The sequence below is a fragment of the Agelaius phoeniceus genome, chromosome 6 (genome assembly GCF_051311805.1).
Source record: "Agelaius phoeniceus isolate bAgePho1 chromosome 6, bAgePho1.hap1, whole genome shotgun sequence".
Taxonomy (NCBI): Eukaryota; Metazoa; Chordata; class Aves; order Passeriformes; family Icteridae; genus Agelaius; species Agelaius phoeniceus.
The window spans coordinates 46,414,399-46,439,469 of record NC_135270.1 but is presented as its reverse complement, the minus strand read 5'-3'; the positions used below and the strand labels follow the sequence as shown (position 1 = coordinate 46,439,469).

The following is a 25,071-nucleotide window of genomic DNA, read 5'->3' as shown; positions in this document are numbered from 1 at the left end:
CACAAAACTGGGGTAAACTGAGCAGTACTTTGCAAAAAGGATGTAAAGAAAGGACCTCTGAATTTTCATGGACTCTGTGGAAGAGAAAATTCAGTAAAAAGAGATCAAAGCATCCTGCTGTCATCTGATGGGCAAAAGTAGTAACACAGAGAAAGAATCCAGATTTCTCTATAAGTTACTTTTAATTTCTACAAGAAATTTAGTTTTCCAGCTCAAAAGCCACTAAAGTATCAGCTGCCTTATAGAAAACCAAACCTTGAAAAGAAAGGTTGCTAAGTACTTTTTCACATAAAAGGTCCAATGCAGCTCTCACTGGGGTCACTGAAATTACAGTAAGATTAGTTTAATCTTGAAATTAACTTGTTCTTGTATGAAAAGGTCTTCCAATAGAATAGTTCATCTACCATTATAAAATGAGATCAAAGAGATGCCTTATGAACTGCACAGTCAGGATACAGAAGCTGCAAATTTGCAATAAATGAGTGTATGATTCTTTTAACTTGAGAAAGCCATTTAAATATTGCTCTAAATCAGCTGAGCTCCTGCTCTCTGCTGTCTGGGTAGAGCAAAACTCTCCTATAGGAAGTGACAAGCTGCCTTTAGAGAAAATTCTTACAAACATGTGAACAAATAGGACCTTCTATAAATATATTCAGTTTGTATCCTGGTACCACTATTTTTCAAAACTATGGTCTTGGTACACTCTTTCATTTTGTGCATGTGTGTGTGGGTGTCAATTCTTTAATGTACTAAGTTCCTACTTTTATCAAATACTGTGATGTTATCAAGAAGGGGTATTACTGAGTGTGCATTAATTCAAAGAACCAGCACAAGAGGTGATTGTCACTATGAAGCCTAAAAGGAAATTTGAATATTCCTAATGAAAACAACTTTCTTTGATGCTCAGAAGGTTCTTCTGCTTTGTTTAGTCACTGACATCTCCCATTATGACAGAACTAATTTAAGCACAATACATGTTCAGACTGCTGGTATCATAAGAGTGTAATAAATTTTTAAATATAAAGCATTTCAGTAGGCATTTCACATAGCCACATGTGTGTTGCATACAAAATTAACAAGAGACTAGAACCAGTTAATGGTGTTTCCCAATCTATATTTCATATTCACAAGCAGATAGCCACAACTTTCATTCTTTAGAAAAAAAAAATCTCAAAAAAAAAAGGCTGAAAGGGATCTTGAAAGGTCAAGGCAAAGGCACACTTCAAATAGTTAAAAGAGAAAATTTAACCTCCTATGAAGCAGCCTTCCTTCAACTTCCTTCAACACTTTTGGCATGGATTAATTTATTTTAAAAAATTCATTAGCAGCCAGAAATGCCTATTAATAGGATTACTTGACCACAAGATATGAAATACCAAGTTTTGTTTAAATCAGAGATTTTACTCATGGCCAGCTCAATTCAGGTAGAATTTTAGAAAATCTTATTTTGAAAAACAAGGGGAAAAAGCTGCACTTTGTTATAGTGTGTCCTTTCATTTTAAAGCTGGAAGTTCATGCAGTATTTAGAGACACAGGTTACTTGGTTTTGCAATGAAACAATTTAAGGAACTTTGCCTGCCCCAAGTTTGCAAAAAAATAACATGTAAGAACAAAAACAGTATTAATAAAAAATAAAATTTAGATTTTAAATATCACATTTCCTCCCTTTTGTTATTCATGCCTGTGCTTTCATCCATAACTAGGAGCCATGTATTGAATTTCAAAGCATTATTTCTCTGCACTGCAATAAGGTCACACTCTGGCTGCCTGGTACAAAAATCAGTCACACAGAAAGAAACTGATGGTGTTTGCTGTACTACTTGGAAATGTCCTCTAGCTTTACAGATATTTAAACAATGTATGAAGCTTATGCTGTTAGAATCACAGAGTTAAGTCATTATTCTATTTCAAGATGCAATTGCTCATTTACAGTGATGAACAAGAATGTAATTTATTGGGCTATTTATGTATTTATTTATTAGTTAGAAATATACACCACATATCTTGATGAAATGCCAGCCAAACTAAGTGAGCCTATGCATATAAGCAGAATATATATATACAGAATGGTATATTTTGGTCTTGAAAGCATTATTTCTGCTTTGAAGAAATGCAACTGAATGATTTAATATACTGTCAGATAAAAATGTATTATCAACTAGGACTTCTCATTAAGAAAAAAAAATGAAGATTCCTGATACTTCTGCTTGGAAGGGTAGAGATAACAGAGCTCTGCCTTAGGAAATGGTACAAAGCTCTGGAGTGACAGAGGACAGGAATTCCAGGTGAGGTGAAAGCGAGAGAATCCATGGGAAATTAGAGCTTGTATTTACTGCAAGCACTCTTCATCCAGATACCTGACATCTTTGTCAGAAGGTCAAGACATGCATTCAGTGTTGGGCACATGCCAGGAAGATCCTTGTCTACTTTCTGCTGCTTGAAAGATGCCAGCCCTCACCTCACAGCTGCACAGCAGTGATCAGCTGTTACTATGGGAGGCAAGTATATGATAGGATCCACTAAACAGAATTAAAATACATACCTTTCTAGAAGAGGATGGCAGAGCCCTTCCTCTGTCTCTTGGATGGGATGGAGAGACAGCTTCACACACACTTAACTTCTCTCTACACCTGGCTATCTTCTTTTTCAGTTTCTCTCTTCTTTGCTGGTCAGCAACTTAGGGAAGAGACAAAGTTGGTCAGATCCAAGCTGAAATATTCTTTGTTTTCTTAAGTGATTTGAAAACACTGAAACACTGTAGTGGTTTCCAATTGCTCAGTAAAGTCAGACTATTGAGATACATTCCACTTCCAGCACACAGCAGTTATAAAATTTATGTCTACTCTTAAAAGAAAAATTATTAATAGAGTATACTGGTAGCGGAAGCTGTGCCTTAACTTTCCTGAAATTTTCTTACCTCACAACAAACACCAGCATACAAGACTTCCAAGATCAGGATTGCTAACAGAGCATTTTGCTCAAAAAGTTACAAGCTTTCTATCAGTTTTTTACAACTAGAACTCCTTTGACTCTACTCTCATCCAGTACTTCACAAAAACCTCTCTGTTTATTGGTAGCAAATCTGACATGTAAAAAATCCACACTTACAACATGGAATTTCCTAAATACAGAAGTCCTGGGCAGAACAAGCAAATTTTTCTTAAGAACACAAAAAAAAAAAAAAACGAAGGCTCTGAGAGGGCTACTGTCAGATGAGAGCGGGGCATTTTCATCAGTCCACACTGGTCTGCAGTCCCAGACCTCCCCTGCAGTGCAGAAAGTTGAGTCAGGTGTCTATGTCATCAGATAAAGTAGCCCAAAGGACAGGTAAATTTTCTGTGTATGAGTTTGCCATCAGTCACCTAAATCTTACACAATACAGTCCAAAGTTTTGGCAGATTATGAGCAGCCAGGTTTCACAGATGAAACAAAAAATTATTTAGGTTGGAAAAAACCTCGAAGAGTGAGTCCAACCATTGACCAATCACCACCTCACCAAGTGAATCACAGCACCAAGTGCCACATCGAGTTGTTTCTTAAACACTTCCAGAGGTGGTGACTCCACCACCTTCCTGGGCAGGCCATTCCTATGCTTGACAACCCCTTTCCATGTAGAAATTCTTCCTGATGTCCAACCTAAATCTCCCCTGGCATGCTTAAGACTGTGTCCTCTTATCCTGTTGCTGGTTGCCTGGCAGAAGAGGCTGACCATCACCTGGCTAGAGCCTCCTTTCAGGCACTTGTAGAGAGTGACAAGGTTTCTCCTGAGCCTCCTTTTCTCCAGGCTAAGCACCCCCAGCTCCCTCACACACTCCCCACAGGACTTGTGCTCCAGACCCCTCACCAGCCTTGTTGCCCTTGTCTGGATACACTCCAGCACCTCGACGTCTTGACGTGAGGGGCCCAGAACTGGACAAAATACTCAAAATTTGCAAAGTTGAAAAATCAAAATGAGGCTGATGAAAAAGTTAATAATTTCATTTCCCAAATAGGGAAAAATTAAGCAAACACACTTTTGAAGTCTGTATACCAAATGAAAATTTTCTCATTCACTTAACACATATCCAAGTGTGTGAATAATTTGTTTGATAGAGACACACAAAGGCCTTTGAGGATTTCTTCTCTAGTTTCATAATATATTTATATCATACTCTGGGAGACCCCAATCTGCACATGCACTACTATATTTAATGCATGGAAATGTAAAAAACTTCAGGGATTGGTGTGGTACATTCTTTTACACAGCTGAGACCTATAGTAATCTGAGGATGTTTAATCAACCTTTAAACTGCATTCATCTGTGTACCCTACATACATATTACTCTCCAGGAAATATTTAAGTAAGTGCATTCATTGCATTTAAACATTTTAGTCCCCTTTAAAGTTGGAATTTAATCTTTCAGATGTGAAATCTTTGCTCTCATTGCTCAGGAAACTCCCTCTTTCTTTTAATTCTTACAATTGGTGAGTAAAATATAGAGTAATTTCTTTTATGGCTGCTGATTTATCCATCCTATGCTATTAAAGTACTTCCAATATGAGACTGCTTAAATTACTGTGAAAGAATTAGCTGAAGTTAACAAATGCTACATTATACAACTCTGAATTAAAAACATACATTTTAACAGAATGATAAAATATACCGTACCATTAAATAATTAAAACTGAATGCTTTTCTTTCTATACTGAGTTATTGTGTCTGTTCTAAATTAGTATTATTTCTAATTGTGGTTGTCTTAAAAGTTACAGGGAAGCACTCAAAAATTAGCTACAGATTAGACATTTCATATGTTTGAGATAAATAATTACTTATTCTGGGCCAATACAGCATGTCTAAGTGTGCACATCCATGGAGGCTATAAAAACTCACATCTTGCCTACTGCTCAGGTAAAATGGTGATGGCTGATTGAACAAATATCTAGAGAAACAATGGGTGAATGAGAACCCTACAAAGCAAAAATGCAATACATACAGAAGTATGGGTAAGGGTGAGTAGGTGTCTGAAACAGCAAATCCTTACACTCAGGTGCTTAGGTGAAAAGTGGGTTTGTCTACGACAATACAAGCTTTAACATTGTACTGCATGTTCCACCTGCACACCATGGCTTAACAGGAGTGTCTGGGCAAAGTGCAAAGCAGTGCGAATATTACGGCAAAGCAGAATTCCCATGTTGTCCTTATTCTGCTCTTCACAGGAGAAACTCTGAAATTTGACATACATGAATGCCTTTACTATTGGCATTCAAAGCTGTTAAAAAACCTCCTCCAGGACTGCGGCTGTGACTTTTCACTCAAAGCATGGCTTATGCCGAAGTATAAAGAACAGTAAGGAGTCCAGCTAAGACTATCTTGGGATATCAGAATGACCCTCTGGGACTACCATCACCTGCATGGGAAATGTGGAGTCCTTGTCTCACACCTGCCATACAGTGAGCTTAGCTCAACTAATCCATTAAGTGTGCTCCAAAACCCATAAAGTCACTTATGTACTGAAAGGCAGCACAGACATGCAAAACAGAATGTCAGAAAACTCCAGTAATATACACCTTATTGCCAAATCAGGAGTTTTCAGGCTAGATCTGTGGTAAAAGCTAGGAATTTTGAAACCAGCAATGTAAGAGATAGAGAAATCCTTCTAAAAAGAGTTAGTGTAGATGTAAACAGCTGGAGGTAAGTTAGGATAGCTCTGAGGCAGTCAGCAAATAACAAATGCAGAAACAGGCACGCTGTCCTACCTCTCCTTAGCTCGTGTCCTTCACCCATGCAAGGACTGGAGAATCCAGTCTTATGCTTTGACTTCAGCCAGATAGAAAACTTGCCTGGAACTCTGAGGCAGTAATCACAGTATTACAACTGAGAGGAGCTGAAGATACTTAAGGCTGTCATAGATAACCACTTGTGTTGTAGTGCAAATATATTAAACATAGAAAGAAAGAGACCAGCATTCAAGAGACATCCAATTTCAGAAGAGAGATTTAGCTTTTAATTGAAAACACTGCTCACTGTTTAAGTGAGTTTTATCTTCTGTTTCAAACCCATTACAGATATAAAGCTTCTTTAGCTTTCAGTGAGGTCCATAAATTACATATGAAAGAAGTGCCCTTGGCATACTGTCATAGACTAGTAGAAAGTAAACATAAACTGCATTTGTTAACAGATACTTAAAACAGTTTCACTGCAAGTAGGTTTTATTTGAACATTGGCTCCAGGAACATGTCACATATGCAGAGTTAAAAATGGGAAAACTACATAATAGTACATATCTCGTGACAAATAAATGAAAAAAAAAAAGAAAACCACTGGGTTACTTTTAATCTTTTTGAAAGGGGAAAACAAAATGTGCAGCAATAAAATAATACAGTTTGTAAATCCAAATAATGAGTCCCTTTAAAAGTCTTATTAGAGCTTTAAAGATTAATTGTATCTCATTAACTACTGTGCTCAAAAGCCCACAGATTCACAGTATAGTAAGAGAAAAAGTATTAGAATATAAACTATTTAGTGATCAGATAAATTCAGTCTGTGAACCTAGATTCCATACCTTATGGCATGCACTCCCCATGAATCCATTCTCTTAATTTTGTTGTTAGTGAAAGGGAGCATAAGAAAGACTGAATTTCAGATGTTAAACTGTAAACTCCTCATAAAGAGGTACCTGTAAGACACTGATCAATCTGTCACTTTTGCCTAGGCAAATACTCTTCCCAGAGTACACCACACTTCAAAGCAGAGATCACATCACTTTATCTCCCTTTTAGAATACTCCCTCTATAGGCTTAAGTATTTTTGCTGTAAGTCTAGACTGCAGCAGCATTTCAAGACATGTTTAAAGTTATAAAACAAATGTCATAAATCTGGAAGAAACAAACTAATCATATATATCACAGTCCTAGTCAGTTTAAAAGCTCTGCACTTAGAAGGACAGTATGATCTGGAATGCCAGTGGTTGTTCTTTGCTCTGAATTTCCAGTTGCTAGATTTATCACATTACAAAACAGTCTGCAGTTAAACTTCAAGTTATTTCACTTTTGATGTAAATAATTGATGGCAAAAATGAAATATAAAGTAAGACTTAAATTGAGTTCAGCTTACAGAACAATGTATCTCAAAGGAATTACCCAACACTCAGAATTTCTCTACTGTCTTTTTATATAAGCTATTTTTGCAATAACACACTTGGAGTTATTGTTTCCCTTTTGAATTCTTTTTTAGACAAATCACACAAACACCATCTCAGCTGAGCTTGAAATACCTAGTGACCATAACTAAAGTGTCCAGTATATCAGTTGGTGATATTACTTCTGCAAGCAAGCTCTTCCTTCTCTAAGAATTTTTACTATCAGTTTCCTAGCTCTACATGAACTTCCAGTACATTATAATTTAAGCACCTGGGGTGAGATCTTATCAAATATAAAATGAATTTTGCCATTAGCTATGAAGTTCAGGTCCCTTATAAGTCTAACTCTAAATTCTTTAACATAAAAATTTTAATTTTTATAACTCTTAAGAGATGATTTTTTAGTCCTTCTTAACATCTGATATTAGTAGCACTGTTTCATCAAACAAGGGAGGAATCACCATAAAAAAGAGTGACAAAGTATTTATTAAGGGTTTGATAGTAAAGCCTTGCTTGCATCAAATACAAAGTAACAGCTATAAGAGGGTTTGTACTTCAGAAATCTGATACTACTTGGCAAAGCTACTAATGGTGAAACCTGGTCATTGCTAAGACTTGGAAATAAAGCCTAACAGTGAGATATGAATCCTTCAAAGGCATTTCAGAAGAGGCTAGAAGCACTGGATCATCCCAAATCTATCCACCCCTGATGCTGCTCATCCAGCAGACATCCCCTACATCCTTGTGTCAGCCTTATGAAGAACACAGCAGCCTGCCAACAGTGCCTGCACACTACCTGTGCAATGCTGCACCAGCCCTGAAGGACTCATCTAAGGCTGCCCAGGTAAACCTCCATGTGTGCACCCTAGAGAGAGGTCCAGCAGGCTTCTGGGTGGCCCTTGACAGTGATTTTGTTTTCAAGGTATCACTGGGGCAGCCCCTAAGGACAATTTAGACATGCTGTACTGAGAGAACACTGAAAATAAGTGAAATGCATAATCTTATTCTTGTTCTCTGGTATGCTATGGCTACTTTATAATCCTGAGTAATGATGGACACTTGTAGAAAAACAAGAGTCCTCCCCACCAGCAGACAGATGGTAAAGCTGGGTAAATTAGAATAAAGATAAGGGACACATTTTCAGTAATAATGATGAATAATTACTGAAACATCTACAAAAGGAAATTATGTTTTTTCTGTTTCTTGACCTTTACAAGTCAAGATTGCAGGCTTTTCTTGTTTATGTGCTTTATTTACCACATTCAATATGGCTGTTTAGTTCCATTTTAGAACAACTGTATTGAACTTTTGGTTTGCTTAACTCATGATGTCAGTCTTGATGATCCAAAGTCTTTTCACAACTACAAGTTGTGAAAAATGTATTTTTGATGTACATATCTAAAATTAATTACCTCATAAAAAACCCCAAAACCTTTTATTATAGAAGAAACTTTACAGTAAATAACTACTGGGGAAAAAAGTAAAATCACTACAGTTAAAAGTACAGATTCATAAAAAAATTTTTCTGTAAGTTTTCCTGCTCACTAAATTTCAGACTTGAAAAATATATTAGAACACCTTTCCAAAGACATAACACAGGCATTAGAATTACCTGAGTGTTTGAATTTAAAGACATTATTTTAGTTGCTTATAATTTTCATTTTCAGACATACATACTTAAGGACAAGATTTAACAGAAAAAAAAGAGATAGGGTGATTTTGTGAAAGCTTCCTGTAAAATGGCAGCAACAACAAAACATGTAAAACAGCTTTTCATAGATCTCTGCTTTTTCATAATGTAAAGTGTAAACAGATATATGTGTTCATGGGAAAAATAAGATTTAAATACAGAATTACATAACAATATGTATTTCTTGATATTTTTGCTAGAACTTAACCCCTTTAAAGGGTAGAAAACCAACATTACTATCAGTCTGAATTGTTGCCTCTCCCTTTCTCTCACTGCCCTCTCTCCAAGAATTCAAATTCCACCAGGCTAGAATAGATCTATGGTGGGTAACTTCTCAGAATATTTGTTTTCCTTCTTCTTCTCCCCCTGCCCCAGTATCAAAGAGACCTGCATTCCTAAGCACACTAATCACTGAGTTCAAGCTGTACTATGAATATGCCTTGTGGAAAAACCTCTAAACATATGGATTGAAAAGTTAGTACTGTTAGAAACCAGGCATGTGTAGCAGCAGCTGTCTTACTTGGCATAGCCTTTGTCAAGTTTTCTGGCACAAGTTTCACAACCACAGGCTTCTAATGGCCACTGGTATCAATCAACATGCTTGGACTAATTCTGAACATAGAAGTTTCACATTTCCAGAAGTTTCACATTCTAACAACTATTTTAAGTCAGTAAGCCTGATCTAATACACAGGAACATGCTCACTGCTAGCCCAGGGGCATGGCACCTTGCCTGCTTTGCTGCCAGCTAAGATACCAGGAAAAGAACAGTGGAAACTAAATCCACTTTAAGGACAGAACACATTCAGTTGGCCAGGGAGAAAGCCAACTACAGTATCATGTTTAATTCTTAAACGGTAATGACTGATTCATGGCAACAACCCCAAAGGGAAATACTCACCTGCTATTCTAGCAGTACATGAAGCACATTTTCAGGAGGTATTTTTTAACACTATCTGCAGGAATTCTGTTTTGTAACTCTATGCTATTAATAAATCTTATAATTTTGAACTAAATTTGCCCCCTTGCCCAAATCTTGAAATAGAGGGGGAACAGAAACTTTATTTGGAATGCAATAACTACACAAAGAATACAAAGAGAAAAAAGTAATAATAAGCTTCAGTTGAAACAATGACATGCTACTGAGAGAACTACTCACAGTGAACTACTGTGAGAATAAAGGTGCAAACCCCTCATCCTCAGTGACACTAGAGATACTGCTGATATTCAACTATATTGAAGTTAAAATTGTGCCTGGATAAATCACATATCTCATTTTGAGCAAGAAAGAAGAAATTGTTTTGAAAGTATTCTAAAACCCCTCTTCCATTACTTTTCTTCCTCAGCATATTTGCAACATTCTTCCTGTCTGAGCTATTGGCTATCATCTCCATGTAATCTGTTTCACAAAACAATAGAGGAAGAAAAATGATTCTCCAGTGGTTTACCAGAGACTCTACAAACGGTACCTTGCACTGAGCTCAACACCTGAACTTGTCACACTTGATGAACAATGCATAGAACTGCAGGGAAAAAATGCAGTCACTCTAATTTTAGGTACAAAATAAAATTGAAATAATTTTAAACTTCATTATAAAAACCTAGAATTTATAAGGATAGTGCAGAAACTGAAAAAGATATGCCTGGGTAGTCTTAACTTTAAATACCAAGAAGTCAGTGAGACCAAAAATGATGAATTTGAAAGTAGGTGTTTCCCATGGAATTATCTCTTTGATAACTGCAAAAATTAAAGCCTAAATGGCAGAGTTTCTTATCTTATTATTTGTAAAGGAATCTTGGTCAGATGGAACAGCCTATAAAGTAAAGCAGGTCAGAAAAAAAGATACCAGTTACATGCACACATTGAGCAGTGAGAGAAATCCTCAAAGGCTTTTGTTAAGAAAGGTCCAGGACTTTGCTATGCATTTGTACCATATACTTAAGATTATCCTATCTCTTGCAGTTGAGACACTTTTGCCATTGACAAATGAAGTGTCCTGCTAAGCACAGCTAATCCCTGACAGCCCAGATCCATCTCTCCAGCATTCCATTGATGCAGATTCAAGGTATCTCCAAGTAGCTGAAGAAGGATGTGAAAACTGAATAAACAAGCAGATACATGAATGCTCAGTTAAGGGTTCTATGCTATTGTTACTCTTCACTGGCTCTTTTGCCAAGTTAGTTTTATAGCAGCATTTGCACAATCAACATAGAACAAATACTTACGTTTGATGCTGGCCAACCTACTTTTGGGCAATGAAGAGTCTACAGCTGCTGAAAATAAGAAAAACACCAAATGTGAGTGACTCAATATTTACTTAGTATATGTGATAGCTAGAAAAATGGAGCAATAAATGAACACAGAAGACTAATTTAATTCTTTATTTTAAAATATGCTAGTTACTGTGTACCTAAAGTCTTAGGTTGTCATTAATATGGTCACAGGATTTGAGATAAAGCTCTCTGGGTAAAACACATATTTAAAGGAAAAATCATCACTTAAACGAAGACTCCTTTCAAAAGGTTTCTGTACATTTTGTTCTGATGGCATTTACCTGCATCCCTAAGGATACTGAGTATATCATGAGACATAACATTGTGAGTATTGTATTTGTGAGCATGGACTCTGTCAGTAACATGATTTTCTCATTTGCAAACACACAAGGCAATTTTCACAGTCCTTAGAACTCACTATTACTATTCATTGCAAGATGAACAAAAGATTATGAAGTTTTTGAAATAAAAATAATAAAAGAAAGACATTGTGATCTGAGTTTAAGTAGAAATGTTCTGCCTTCATTCATAAAATAATTTTTGTATGTTTGCTGTTATGACTATCACTATGACCTTCAGTTCAGCCTATTATTTCATAATTAATTATTTCATCAAAAGCAGAATGAAGTCAATACAGCACAAAGTGCTCTAAAATTAAGGTAGAATCTTTGGTAACATTTAAGGAAAATGTTTTCATACAAGACTTCCCATCTCAATAATACAGAAGTACTATTAAGTAGAAGCCACATCTCCTTGCTGACACATGTATGGGTAAGAAAAATCAATGAGGCTTTTCTGAGAGATTGAGACAAATTTAGGGGGAGACAGTTCATTCATACATGCACATTTTTACCTTTGGCTGAAAGAACTCTGTTATAATGAACCACCATGTGATCTCTGATCAGGTATTGGCTAGCTAGATTTCGAGAGGAGCCAATGCAGAAAGCTGTAAGATTAAAATACATTGGAACATTAGAAAGGCAAGCAAAAGAATACTACAATTTTAAACAGTTATTAACTACAATTCAAAGTCACAAACTTTAAGACACTGTTTAACTTTGCTCAAAGGCAGTATTTTTTTTACCAGTTACTATCACATTTTTTTCTTTCCCCAATGAGCCATTAATTCAATAAATAGCTGCAAAAGTAGCTGAAATTGTACTACGAATATGTTAACATGGAAACTTCTTGTTCTTCACTCTATGTTCTTTTGAGAAAAAAAAGGTGTCTGAGGTATCAGTATAGCACAGAATCACAAACTAGCCCATGTAAACTACTGTCTCTAAAGGAACATGTTTAACCTCAGGGGTTCTTTAATATGGTAAACATATATATTTATAAGTATATTACAGCTAACAGAGATGGGAGATTTTTATATATTTGTTCATCTTGCTACCAATTTGTAGCCAGCAGTAAAGTCAAGGCAAAACTAACTCCTTGAAAGTATTTTCAGTAATGCATACTAAATATAAGTACTATTAAACTTCTTCAAATAAGCTTGATACAGAAGTTTTAAGAAAAAATTAAGCACAAAATCAATGAATTCACATAAAAGGAACCAAGTTGATCTTCTGATGAAAGTATACGTTACTTACCATTACTTTTATTACTTAAGTGTCCTTTAAATGGACTTGCTGGACCACATCTGGGAATGACAAGAGCTGAGCATTCATTCATCTTAACTAAACATGAAACAAAAACCAAAGTTAGAGAAAAATCCCCACACATATTTTTATAGACAAGATAAAGTCTTTCTCCAAAGAATGCAAGAATGGTTCTAATGGATCTTCTTCAAAATCATCTTCAATCATTTTATAATCACTGAACTACAAGTGTAGTTAAATAATTTAATCAAACACCAAGATACAATGATAGTGCTCTCAGTGGTTTAGTGAGCTAAACAGCAGAACAGACCATCAGAACACTTTAGTCTGAACTTAATGCTGGTCATTAAACTGTACAGAGATACAGTCACAATTCTGTTTCTATGCTAACCTCCAATTTGTTTCAAAGTTCATGGCACTTTGATAAGACTGGGAACTCCATAGACAAGTGGAGATGTCAACAAAACTTAAGAAACCAGTTGTTCTGGAAAATGAGAGAATGTGGATTAAAAGATCTGCATCTCCTCTTTGAAAACATGTGGCTGTCATGCAACCTAAGATTTAAAAACTGGCTATAGAACAAATTTGTTTTAGAACAAATTTGGACAGGAGATATGCTAGGACTACAAATACTAGTGTATACAGAGCACTGCTTTAAGGCATTCAAGGTATATAAAATGTAAACCAAAACAAACAGGATTTTTTTAACAGGGTAAGTATACCAAACACACTTACTTAACATTAATTCTAAAACTGTACAGACAAGTTCTACAAATTTAATACTATTAACTCTCAAGGTCCATGTGGTCTTGCCATCCCCATCGTACTTCTCAGCTGTCAGTTCAAGAGTCTGCAACCACCATGCAGGTGAAGTGGGTAACTCAACTGCTCTACTGCTCCTGCTGACCTCTGGCTTTGCCCCTTTCAGCCCATGAAGAAGCACACTGGACCTACCCAGTATGAGCAGGAATCTCCTCCCAGTGACCTCAGCTGGGTGATAAAGGCTGTTTACCTTTACAAACTGACCAGGGGTGCAGGGAGCCATGGTGACAGCCGTGCCACACATGGTAACAGCTCCTCATTCCACCTCTCACAGCTTACCTCCTGCATGCCCAGCACTGGCTGTCCAGGGCTTCTTTTTCATTTCCCACTGTTATATAACGACTGCTCAAGTACTATTGCAATTACATATATAACTACCATAGTATAGAACTCTATTTTTAAGTTCAACAGCATGTTGCACAAGATGGTTAACATGGTGTCTTAAATATTAATAGTAGAGATTGCAGCAAAACAAACCATTCGTTTAATGATGTTTTAACATTATTTACCCAAGGCCTTACAAAAAAGCCATACTGAACTAAATTTTGAATGACTCACTAGTATAGGAGGCCATAAAAAATATCTTAAGAAAAAATAAGAAAATTAAAATAATTTTCCCCTGTTGTGACATAACAATAAATCTGGATCAATAGATTCAACCTTTCTTACAAAGCTCAGAAAATACCAAAGCAATCTTGAATTACTTTCATACTTTGAAAAGCCAGCTTTTATACAGTACAGGCTTCTGGGGATTTATAGTATTATCTGTGGTGTTTGCAATAACAGCACTCTCACTCCTTTTGCTGTGAAGCTGCCAGATCAGCAGTTGAAAAAGGACAATGAAAAGAAAGAAGAAAATGCTCTTGGAGATTTTTTTCAACACTATCCTGCAATTGTTTTAACTTTATACTGTTATCTTTAAAGCCAAAGGACAACACTCCTGCTCATCTGTATCAATTTCAAATGGCTCATTCCCCTCATGGCAACTCTTCCTTATCTCAGTTTGTGATTTAAACTGAGATACACATGAACAAACAATAAATTATTTTTCAAATATTAAAATTCCAAATATACATTTATTAGATTTATTAGATTCAGGATTTTCTATAATAACTGCAAACCTTTTCCAATAAAGCATTTCTTTCCTGTTAAAATATTTTATTTCTCTACCATACATTACTACATACAAGTGGTGTCCACAGTCTAGCTGGATCCACCCTGAAACCCATGACTTCCAGAATTTACAACATGCAGGTGTTGGAAGAATGCAAGTCTTTGGGAGGACTTGAATGTTAGATTATAAATTTCAGTTCATAGAATTTTCTCTAGTGACAAAGACCTGCATGCATATATACCTGCAATCTGGATTACAGCAGACAACTGAGAACCAGAAGTGTTTCATTCACAATTGCTCAAATAACCTAAATATTCTTCTGTTTTCTTGCTTCAGAGCTAGGCCATAATTCCAGAGGGAAGAATCTGTGGTATTGTTAGGTAAATGCTTACAGTACCACTGACTCACCCTTATGTGACAGAATCCTAGAAGATCAAGTGTGATCACGTTAAAAAAAGAGACATGGCTCTCTCTACAATTGATTCTCTTTAAGTAAGCTAAATTACTTTGTCCCACATTAAACACCATCAGGGACACTCAGAAACCCGTTGCTTTTTCTGTCTCCAGCTGGAGAGACAACTGTTCAGCACTGCAGGAAGACTGGACTTTACAAGGTTCACTTGCTTTGCATCACCAGCAGATGGCACAGCGGAAATTCTACAGGAAAAACTGGCTGCTGGTTTAGTCCTTTACAATTCATTTGTACCGGGGAAGGAGCAGGGAGGAAAAAAGGAGTCGGCATCAGTACTTCACAGGCGAAAAAAAACTGTCAAAAAGCGTCAGTCGGGGAAAATAAAGAACATTTCTATGCCCTCTACTTGGACTATGGACATACAGACAGCACAGAAATCACTCTTATCATGAAAACACATGTTGCTAATGTCAGAGAAGAAACTGGAGAATTTGGTATGTGCAGGCTCCTTCTACCTTACTTTAGGCAGAAAGTGCTAAAGGTCAAAAGTTTCACAACTATCATTTCAGGCTGTCTTTTGACTTGAACGGGTATTTATTTGGATTCCAGCTGTGTTTTCAGTTATTTGCACAATAGCAGAAACAAATTGATGGCTTAGATATGTGAAGAGAATTTTAAAGGAGAAGGTGGGATTTTCAGTAATTTACAGCTAATCAAATACAAACCAAACAATGAGAGAATAACTACGAAAATATCTTTGATATGTGACACGTGTAACTATCTGATCTAAATGTAAATTTCCTTATAGACGTAAGTGGACTGTCCTTACTGAATATAAAATCAGGATTTTCAAACTGAGTGTTCTCCTAAAGTACAGACAGCAAACAAATTAAATACTTCTAAAAATTTATTTGTCCTTCTATGACACTAAGCAACAAGGAAGAAAAAACTAAAAAAGCTTTCTCTAAAATTTTTTCCAGCTGGTATCAAACATAAGCATTAACTACATCATTCCAAAGAAAATGAAAAATATTTTGTTTGAATTCTATTTTTATTTTAATTTAATTGCATCCTATCTTGATTTCTGGTTTTACAGTATTAAAACTTATAGAAATTGGTGGTTTACTTTGTTTCCTGGTTGTTAGTGGATAGGCAGAATTTATAGAAATTATTTTTCTACAAAGCCATTTCAGATTTGGAACGTGAATATATACTGGAAAGAAGCCCAGTCTTTCATTACCATGTTCTCCCAGAAAAGATTTTAAACACAAGTATTAGACTTACTATTTTTATAACAAGTATGTACTTCAGTCATAGCAAATGAAAATTAAATAAATAAATCAATCTATCACGCTACCCTTACCCATCAAGACTTGCTACTTTAAAGATAATCCATAAAAATACAGAGACCTCAGGGAGGATATTGGATATAGGCATCTAAATCCAGCACTACAAGACATCAAACCTTAACTAGAGACCTGTGAACACTGTAATTTCCAAAAGACAGCTCCCAGACCTTAGCCTGGGTTCAAACAACCCTCAGCCCCAGGTGGATTTAGACCTCAGGTCTCCCCAGCTGTTCCAGAAGAATATGCTCATCACTGTCAATATGGACCCTCCTGTGCAGCAGTTTGGTTTTGGGGGCTCCAGGACTCTTGCATTCCTAGCTCTATAGTGGCTTCCTCTCAGCTGGCAATGCAAAACACCTCTGCCTCTAACAGACTAGAATTGCATCATTTGCAAGAGATTTGGGCATTTGATCCCTCTGAGCCTCATAAGGACCCAAGCTGTCAAATGCTTTGCAAAGACTCTGGCCACTGCAGTGATTTATAAAGGTTTGCTGTTCTTGCTTTTACTGCCAACACTTTTTCTTCCTTTTTTCCTTCCCTAATATCGCAATGCTATAAAACCAGAAAGAGTTAAAGAGACACCTTTGCACAAGTGGATAATTCAGGCAACAACATGCAGATGGTTTGTGCTGTGAATTTCATACACGTCAAGGATGTCTGCCATTACCACCCTTATTCTACCAACCAGTTTTATGACCTCTTCAGCGGGCTCCCTGCTATGAATCAACTCTTCTAACTCTCTACAACTAACAGTACACAACACTAATGCTGTACACGTGCTGAGGAAAGAACAAAACTGGTTTAAATAATCTCTGTGAAATCTGAAATGACTTCAAGCAGTGATGGAAACTCGTTTAAGCATCTTATCTAATATGTCAGACAAGGTCATACTTGAAAGAACTGAATTATAACCTGAAATACATGTTCCTTACCTTTTCAGGTAGAGAACTAGGAGAATTTTCAAACCAGAGTATCCATTAATTCTTTATGCTACAGAAATTTTTATATAAATGAATACAACACAGAAATACAAAGAGGAAAGATGATAGCTCAAAGTACATTAAAAGATTAACCTAGTTATGAAAATCCACACTGGATTTAAACTTTATTTAAATAAGAAACTAATTTTTTCTATTTTTAACTGTTTTCCCTTTACATTAGCACAATATACTCAAACCCCCCCATATTCTATTAGTACTATTAATGAGGCCAGGTCTCCTATTCATGTAGCTTACATCTTTGTACCATCCCCCCTAAACTCCCTTCAATATCCCCAGTTTGCTGCCTCTTCCTTACCTGTGGCCATTCCTCCCCTCAAACACTCCCTACTTGCTCAGCTGTGGCTGACCAGGTGCTAAAGAAACTACAACTGCTCATCTAGTTTAAGCTTCTCTGGTTGCTTATCCTTGGCTGCCTAGTTCTTACCCTCTACTTACATATCTGGGAATGAACAGAGAACAGAATGAGTTTCTCTACAAAATGTGTATTAATTTGTTGGGTTTTCTCCTACCCAGCCACTGGGTAATACTAATGCTCCTAGTTCTTACTCACTGATGGGTGAAGCTGGCAAACTGCTGCAGAACTGGATAGACAAAAAGGCCAGCAGAGAGCAGTGACTCACCCACAGACTCCTTCTCTAGGTGAAGAACACAGGCAAACATGGCGAGTCTCCACTACTTTTCTGCAACACCAATGCAATCATGAGAGGCCTTCAAACATGGCTTTAGATTTAGCCACTTACTGAATGCAGATACTGCTCCATTTTATTTGAAAGTTACAGTGAGGCAAAACAAGCATGTCATAATCACATTTCTCATATTTCTTTCCTGTTCATGCAAGTGAAACAAAAGCCTCTTGGACCCCTTTCTGGTTTCACTGAAAACAAAACTCTTATCAATCTTGGGAGTATAAAGTCTCATATGTGAAGCCATCTTTAAAATAATTACATTTAAGAATTCACCAGCAGAAAGGATAGTCATTATTATCCAAACTTCCTAAAGCAAACTCAAAGAATAGAGACCCAGGAAATCACACGACTTCAATTTTGAAATAAAGTCCCAAATTTTCCATCTGAATTTTGCATGGGATCATTTGTGTCACAGGCAAAATATGATAAAAATTATACACCCCCTGATCAGCACTATACATAACCTCCTAAGCCATTAATTAGATGGGTGCTATTTATACACTTACTATGCTGGATTACACGAAAGCTCTTCTTTACATATACTCTCAATGCCTAACAGTTAGATCTCTCAGACCTTTAGAATTAATAATCTTACAGTATTCTGCATTAATTAAAACCATGCTACCAAAATTGTATTTCAGTTTCAAGAGTCAAGCCCTCCTCTAAAAAATTTAAGGAACTTAATGAAATAATACAGTAGCCTTGAGTCATATCTGATTACATAACTCTGGAAAAATAATTGTTAAAATTTTTCTAGCTATAGGCTTCAGCAAGGGACGTTCTGGATGTAAACTATTGCTCTATTCATACTCCAAAAGCAGAAACAAACAGCTGTGTATGTCAGTAGCACCTTTTGTGATATGGAGTGCAGGCAAAAGAAAATGAATTTACGTCACTTTGCTACAACTACCTGGAAGGAGGCTGTGATGAGGTGGGTATCAGACTCTTCACCCAATCACAATTTATAATTTATTGAGTGAAGGTTTTAGTTTGGTAAATTACAGTAAATTTGATAAAAAGTTAAGAACACTGAATAACATTTCCCAATTTCAGTTAAAATTATTATGATTCAAATAAAACTTGTAAATGTCCTTCCTTCTTTGAAGACATAACTAGATAATTTTCCATCTTTCTTGTTGGCCAAAGAAAATTTCAGCTCCTAAAAACTGGTGCTACCAAACAAATAATTTAGTAAATTCAATTAAACACCCTTTCAGCTCTAGTCATATTAATGCAATGCAGGAAAAATTGAAATAAGATGATGTTGTCTATAAACATGTGAAGCATTTAAATTTTGTTTTAAAATTCTGGAAGCCTGTGCAAATTGCCTAAACCTACCAGCAGCCTCCATGCAGCAGTAAGGATGAGTCCTCCACTCACCCCCACTTTATGCTGTAAGATAAAAGTGGCCCAAATGTGTGTCATTGATTGACAGTAAGTGCACGATGCTGTCAGGTCCTGCTGTTCCTGAACACATACCTGAACAGCAATGGGCATTAAACAGCCCAATGCAGATGACTGGATTTAAGCAACAAAGCTGGTTTAAAATTACAGTATTCAGATTATTTGAGGTCATACTACAAATCTGTGAGTATATTAACTGGCTCCTGAAAATACAACAGTAAATAACTTCAAGGTTTATACCTGGAATTAGGGAAAAACATAGCAGATTAATTCTTTGGTATTTCTAGGAGGGTAAAAAAAATCTCAGCCTTATTTGAACTTTGACAAGACCTACATGAAAATCCTATATACTCTGATATATTAAATATATATATATATTTTCTCAGTATTCTCACTAGACAAAACAAGGTCTGATGCAAACAAGTGCTAAATTTTGGTTTTTTCTTTAAAATGATGAGGCTAAGACTGAACAAGAAACTTTGAATGGCATACAACCACAACATAGAATAGTGTATCCTACTTTCTCTGTATTAACATTTTAGATACAGCTCTTTTGAGAAACCATAAATATGATGTGTTCTCCTCCTTTCATGAACTGCAAGCAACCCAGTGGCTGTTCTGCCAAATTTGTTCAGGCACAGAGATTTCCAGCTCAGCTCAGTGTATTAGTCTCTCTGCCTGTGCTAATCTTTGCTCTCTGTAAGGAGCTGAGAACCCCCACACTGGACTGTTCGGCCACACAATTCTGTCTCCATTGTAACCTCCTATGCAGACTAGCAATGGCTCCCCAATTTAACAGACACACAGTAATTCTTCCCTACTTTTGAACTTTTTTTGCTAAACAGAAGTCATTCAAGTAAAGCTTGTGGCAACCTGAATGAAATTTAGATCTTGACTCCTACTTATTCCCTTTTTATGGTCAACAATTGGCATGCTTTCTGATTGTCTATAAAGTATTCTGACAAACATAAGAGTAGTCAGAAAAAGCATGTATTTGTCATAAAACTTCCTTCACACTACATAAGAAAGCATAAAAATTGGGTGTACAAGTTTTTGCTCTGAATTTCATATTCCCATATAGTATTAGAATTTATGTTCAAACTGTACTTTGATATCAGACATCTTCTGAAGTGGCATCTGTCACTGTCTCCAAAGATTGGAACTGACACTGAGATGCAACACAATAGCCTAATGTTATCTCAAATGGCTCTGATTTTATGCAGCGATGTATGATCTTGACATTACAATGCAGCACTGAATAATTCCTACCATTGTTATACATTATGCATGTAATCAAGTTTATACCTGAAAATATTTTAGGTATTTTCCAAAAGCCACAGTTGGCTCATGCAAGCATTTTCGCATGTTTGCATCTTTTTTTATCATGAATGACAAGTGCCCCTAGGATTATTCATAGGAACAGGGCACCAAAGCAGCCCACGGATGGCTAAATGTGAGTAAGGAACCACTTTATAAGACCTTTAAAACTTCTGACTCTTTTATTTTTTAACTACACTTGCATTAAAATCCCACCAAGCCAAAATACTTTGATCTACAGCTAAACGCCGTGGGATGTTGTACACACAGGGTACAATCCATTATAACCCATGAATAACAGCTTTGCAGAAGACGAAAGTTGCCTAAGAGAAGAAGCTGGCACAGAAATCCCAGCAGCACTCGATGCCGGTCCTGTAAGGAGGCACCGTGCGGTGACGGCCGCAGGACGCCCAGTTCCAGGCCCCGACTCTGGGAGGATTACAGCCGGTCCCGGGCCGTACGCGTTCCCTTCCAGAGCCGTGGCACTCGGCTCCTTCCCCCGCCGGCTCCCCGCGCGGCACGGCCGGGCCGGCACCGCTCGGGGCGGCCGCGAGGGCAGGAGCGAGGCGCGACCCCCCGAGCCCCGCTCTCGGGCGGCCCCCGAGCTCCGTGAACCCCCGCGGGCTCCTTGCCGGCTCCTGCCCGTTCACACACGCCAGCGGGGAAGGCGGAGGCACCGCCTGCCCCCAGCCCCTGGGCGAGACGAGCCGCGCCCCGCACCCCCACGGCCGGCAGGGACGGGGGAGGCCGGAAGGCAACGCGTCCCCCGGGCTGCAGCCGCCGCCCGGCCGCGGCCAGCGCTCCCCGCTCCTCCCGCAGCCGCCACCGAGCCCCCCGCACCTTGGCTCCGCCTGCTGCCGCCCTGCATCCTCAGCCCCATGCTCCCGGCCGGGGCGGCGCCGGCCGGGCTCGGCGGCTGCGGCGGTTCGTCCCGCGGCGCGGGCGGGCGGGGCTCGCCGGGGCCTGCTCGGCGTTGCCATGGCGGCGGGCGCGCGGCGGGCGGCACGGGGCCCTGGGCCGGGCCGGGTGGGGCCGCGGGGCCTCGGGCCCGAAACGCCCTGCAGGCGGGGAGGTGCTGGCCCCGTCCGTAACGGGCCCTCCTGAACTAAGCCTTTTCCTTGTAACTTGACGGGAAGTTGTAGAATAATGAATGTCCGGGAGAAATTTAGGGCAATCTGCTGATATCTGAGGGAACGAGTGACAAAACGAGAGCCTAGAGCGTTGCCAGTGCGTTACACTGAAGAAATTAATCTCAATGTCTTTGAAAACGAAATGCACCTTAAAAATGAACCACAAAATAACCTTTTGAAAAGCAGCCTTTGATCCCATCACTGATTAATGTGTGCGTGCCGATGTGCTAGATTTGAACTTTGTGAAGAAGCAATAGGGTGATATTTACAGTTTGTCTGACAGGTTGCTATTTTCTCTAATCTGTCACAAACATGTTTTATGAAAAATCCTTTCCTTAGGATTTTTTCTCCTGAGAAGCTCAGAGGCCTCAGGAACAAAATGTAAACAATGGTTATCTGCTGCTGTAGAATGCAACAGGTGCATCTGGGATTGATCTGATGTGGTTGTTTCTAATTAATGGCCAGTCACAGTCCAGCTGTCCGGACTGTCTCAGTCAGTCACAAGCCTTTGTTATCATTCCTTTTCTATTCTTAGCTAGCCTTCTGATGAAATCCTTTCTTCTATTCTTCTAGTATAGTTTTAATATAATAAATATCATAAAATAATAAATCAAGCCTTCTGAAACATGGAGTCAGATCCTCGTCTCTTCTCTCATCCTGGGACCCCTGCAAACACCACCACACTAATTGGGGAAATCTCTGAGGGTTTTTGTGCTTCTTGTGTGAAGATTTTTCTCACTGACCGGCCAGGAGTACTGCAGTCCGTTCCATAGCCTAACACATCACAAAATCACATTGTCCCAGATGGAGGGACATTCGTCTTCACTATCTAGAAATGAGTATTAATTATAGGCTAAATACAGTGTTTTATATTATTTGCTACACTTCCTTACATGCTAGAAAAATTCATTTGAATGTAGCTCAAAATCATAGCAAAATCAAGGGGATGTTATTTGAAAACCACTTTTTTTCCTTATTTCTGCCTCAGTCAATGCTCCCATTTGGTCACACAAGCATACGTGCTGGATGAAATCAGTAGTTTATCTTCCCCAGTACTTTGTGTAGACTCTACCAAATACTTCAGAAAACTCTTCAGTAGTATTCTGACTATTGAATGTTGTGAAGTCCCTTTTAATTTTAGATATACCAATTATGAAGTACTCCTTTGATGTAGCCTTAGTTTCTGTGATTCATGTTGTAGTTATCATTTTGGCAGTTGGTTTTCTGTTAAATCATCCTTAAATGTAGTTGGTGTCAAATTTGTCTGGGAGAGGTCAGGGAAGAAATATATGCCTTGGAAACTCACTGATACTCCATCTTCTGGTGGCCCTCTGTCTTTCTGACTGCTTTTTATATAAAAGCATCAGTTGCTGTGGCATTTCAACTACTGTCAACCATAAGGTCACAAGCACCTTACCTTCTTGTCAAATCAAAATAATTGTATAGCATTTTGTCATTTTCCTTTATGTCTCTTGGATTTGAGGTCAATGTCTTGGAAAATATCTACCAGGAAAAATCTACAAAACAAAAAAACATAATCCAAGAGTTTGTGTGTGGGTTTTGTTTGTTTGTTAGCTTTTGTTCATTTTTTTTGTTGTTTTATTTTTTGTTTTATTTTATTTTTTGTTTTGTTTTGCCGTTTTTTTCTCCGAAGCAGATTGTGTGAGAAATTCGAGATTTGGGGAAAGGGCTTCAGGAAATTATTTACCATTGTTCTTGTGTTTCAGGGCCTCTGGTTTATACTTTGATCCAATTCAGATTGTTAAATCTGTAGATCTTAAAGGCAGAGATAGACTTTAAACAGTTTCCATTTCAGATACCTGAAGATATTGGAGAGAATAAAAGTAAGTGTACAAGATTCTCACCTCTATGTGGTTGGCTGTAATACTCTCTACTACAGAGATCATGTCACAGAAAACACTTGTCTCTGCTTTTTCAAAAACAAAACAAAAAATACCCAAAAAATAAACATGTTTATAGTTCTTTCTAGACTTTTTAAAGACTTTTTTGTTTGTTTCTTTTTCTGAATATCAGTTTCCCAATTACTCAGTTTGTAGTACTCAACATACAGTGTTAGTCTGTTCTGTACAAACCCCTATGGCAGATTTCTCATAGTCTCTTCCTTATTGTTCCTATGCTTTTTTCCACCACATAGATAATTAAAACACATAAATGTAAGTAGGCATTTTTAGAAATATTCCCCTGGTTTCTAGGCAACGCTGAGGGAATGTAGAGATTTCCATTTGTTCCCTTTTAGTCAGCAGTCACAGCATCATAGAGTTAAACTGCTCTGAAATTTTTGACCACCAGTAGCAACACATCCCAAAGCTTTATGTATTTCTAATTGGTTTCACTAATGGGCCTGAGGTGGCTTTTGGCCTCCTTTGGTCTGTGAGAGTATATATATTTTGAATGTAATTAAAAAGTAATGCAACTTTATAATAGTGTGCACATTAAGTCCTATCACATGCATTAAACAACAACAACAAAAAAAAGCCTTAACAAAAATGCAATCAGTTCTAGATTTTGATCTGCTCAAAAAAGTAAAAAAATAAGTTACACAGATCACTGCAGAGATCTTACCACTGTTAAAGAATAACATGTCAAAACCTGTAAGATTTGTCCTTTCCCAATCTGAAAACAGGAAACATGGTAATCACTGTTGTTGTCTGTCAGCAGCAGGAATTTTCCCCTTTTCCTTAGGATGCATTACAACAGAACATGGTTTTAAAATGTGCCTTCACTGGGAGGGAAGGAAATCACCAGGAATATGAGAATCACATTTGCAAGTGTAGGTGGGCATCTGTCCCCACCCTGGCATGGACTTAGGGAACAATTGCCTTCTTTTCTATACTTCTGCCCTCTGTATCACCCAGTGTAGACACCTAACTTCTGTAAAAATGTACAGTTCATATATTCAGCAACAAACCAACACAGAGATAATTATGTCCAAAAAAAGGGAAATACCCCATAAGATGTCCACTTTTGCATGCTTAGCCCAGACAAGTTTCCATTCCTCTGAAAAAGATGGTGTGTCTGGCAGGACCTCAAACAAACCTGCTCACTTGGGACAGAGATCTGTTCATAATATCACAACTTTGCTTTTGTAGGATTTGGCTTTCTTGGAAAAATGGTTTGCGTGCACCCTGGT

At 37.7% G+C, this 25,071-nt stretch overlaps 1 protein-coding gene across 2 annotated transcripts in view; it reads right to left on the bottom strand.

The window, feature by feature from the left end:
- SPATA7 (spermatogenesis associated 7) overlaps nt 1-21,786 on the bottom strand; it is a 34,249-nt gene extending 12,463 nt beyond the window's left edge. Inside the window, exons 1-5 of one of the 2 annotated variants that reach the window (XM_077180593.1) lie at nt 21,631-21,786; nt 12,677-12,763; nt 11,935-12,027; nt 11,034-11,081; nt 2,543-2,676 (exon numbers count right to left, since the gene is read on the bottom strand). In XM_077180593.1, coding sequence (XP_077036708.1) covers nt 2,543-2,676; nt 11,034-11,081; nt 11,935-12,027; nt 12,677-12,763; nt 21,631-21,670 — 402 coding nt within the window. In that variant the 5' untranslated portion in view covers nt 21,671-21,786. The remainder of the gene's footprint in view (nt 1-2,542; nt 2,677-11,033; nt 11,082-11,934; nt 12,028-12,676; nt 12,764-21,630) is intronic. The other variant, XM_077180594.1, reaches the window with a different exon arrangement.
- Nucleotides 21,787-25,071: the final 3,285 nt, after the last annotated feature.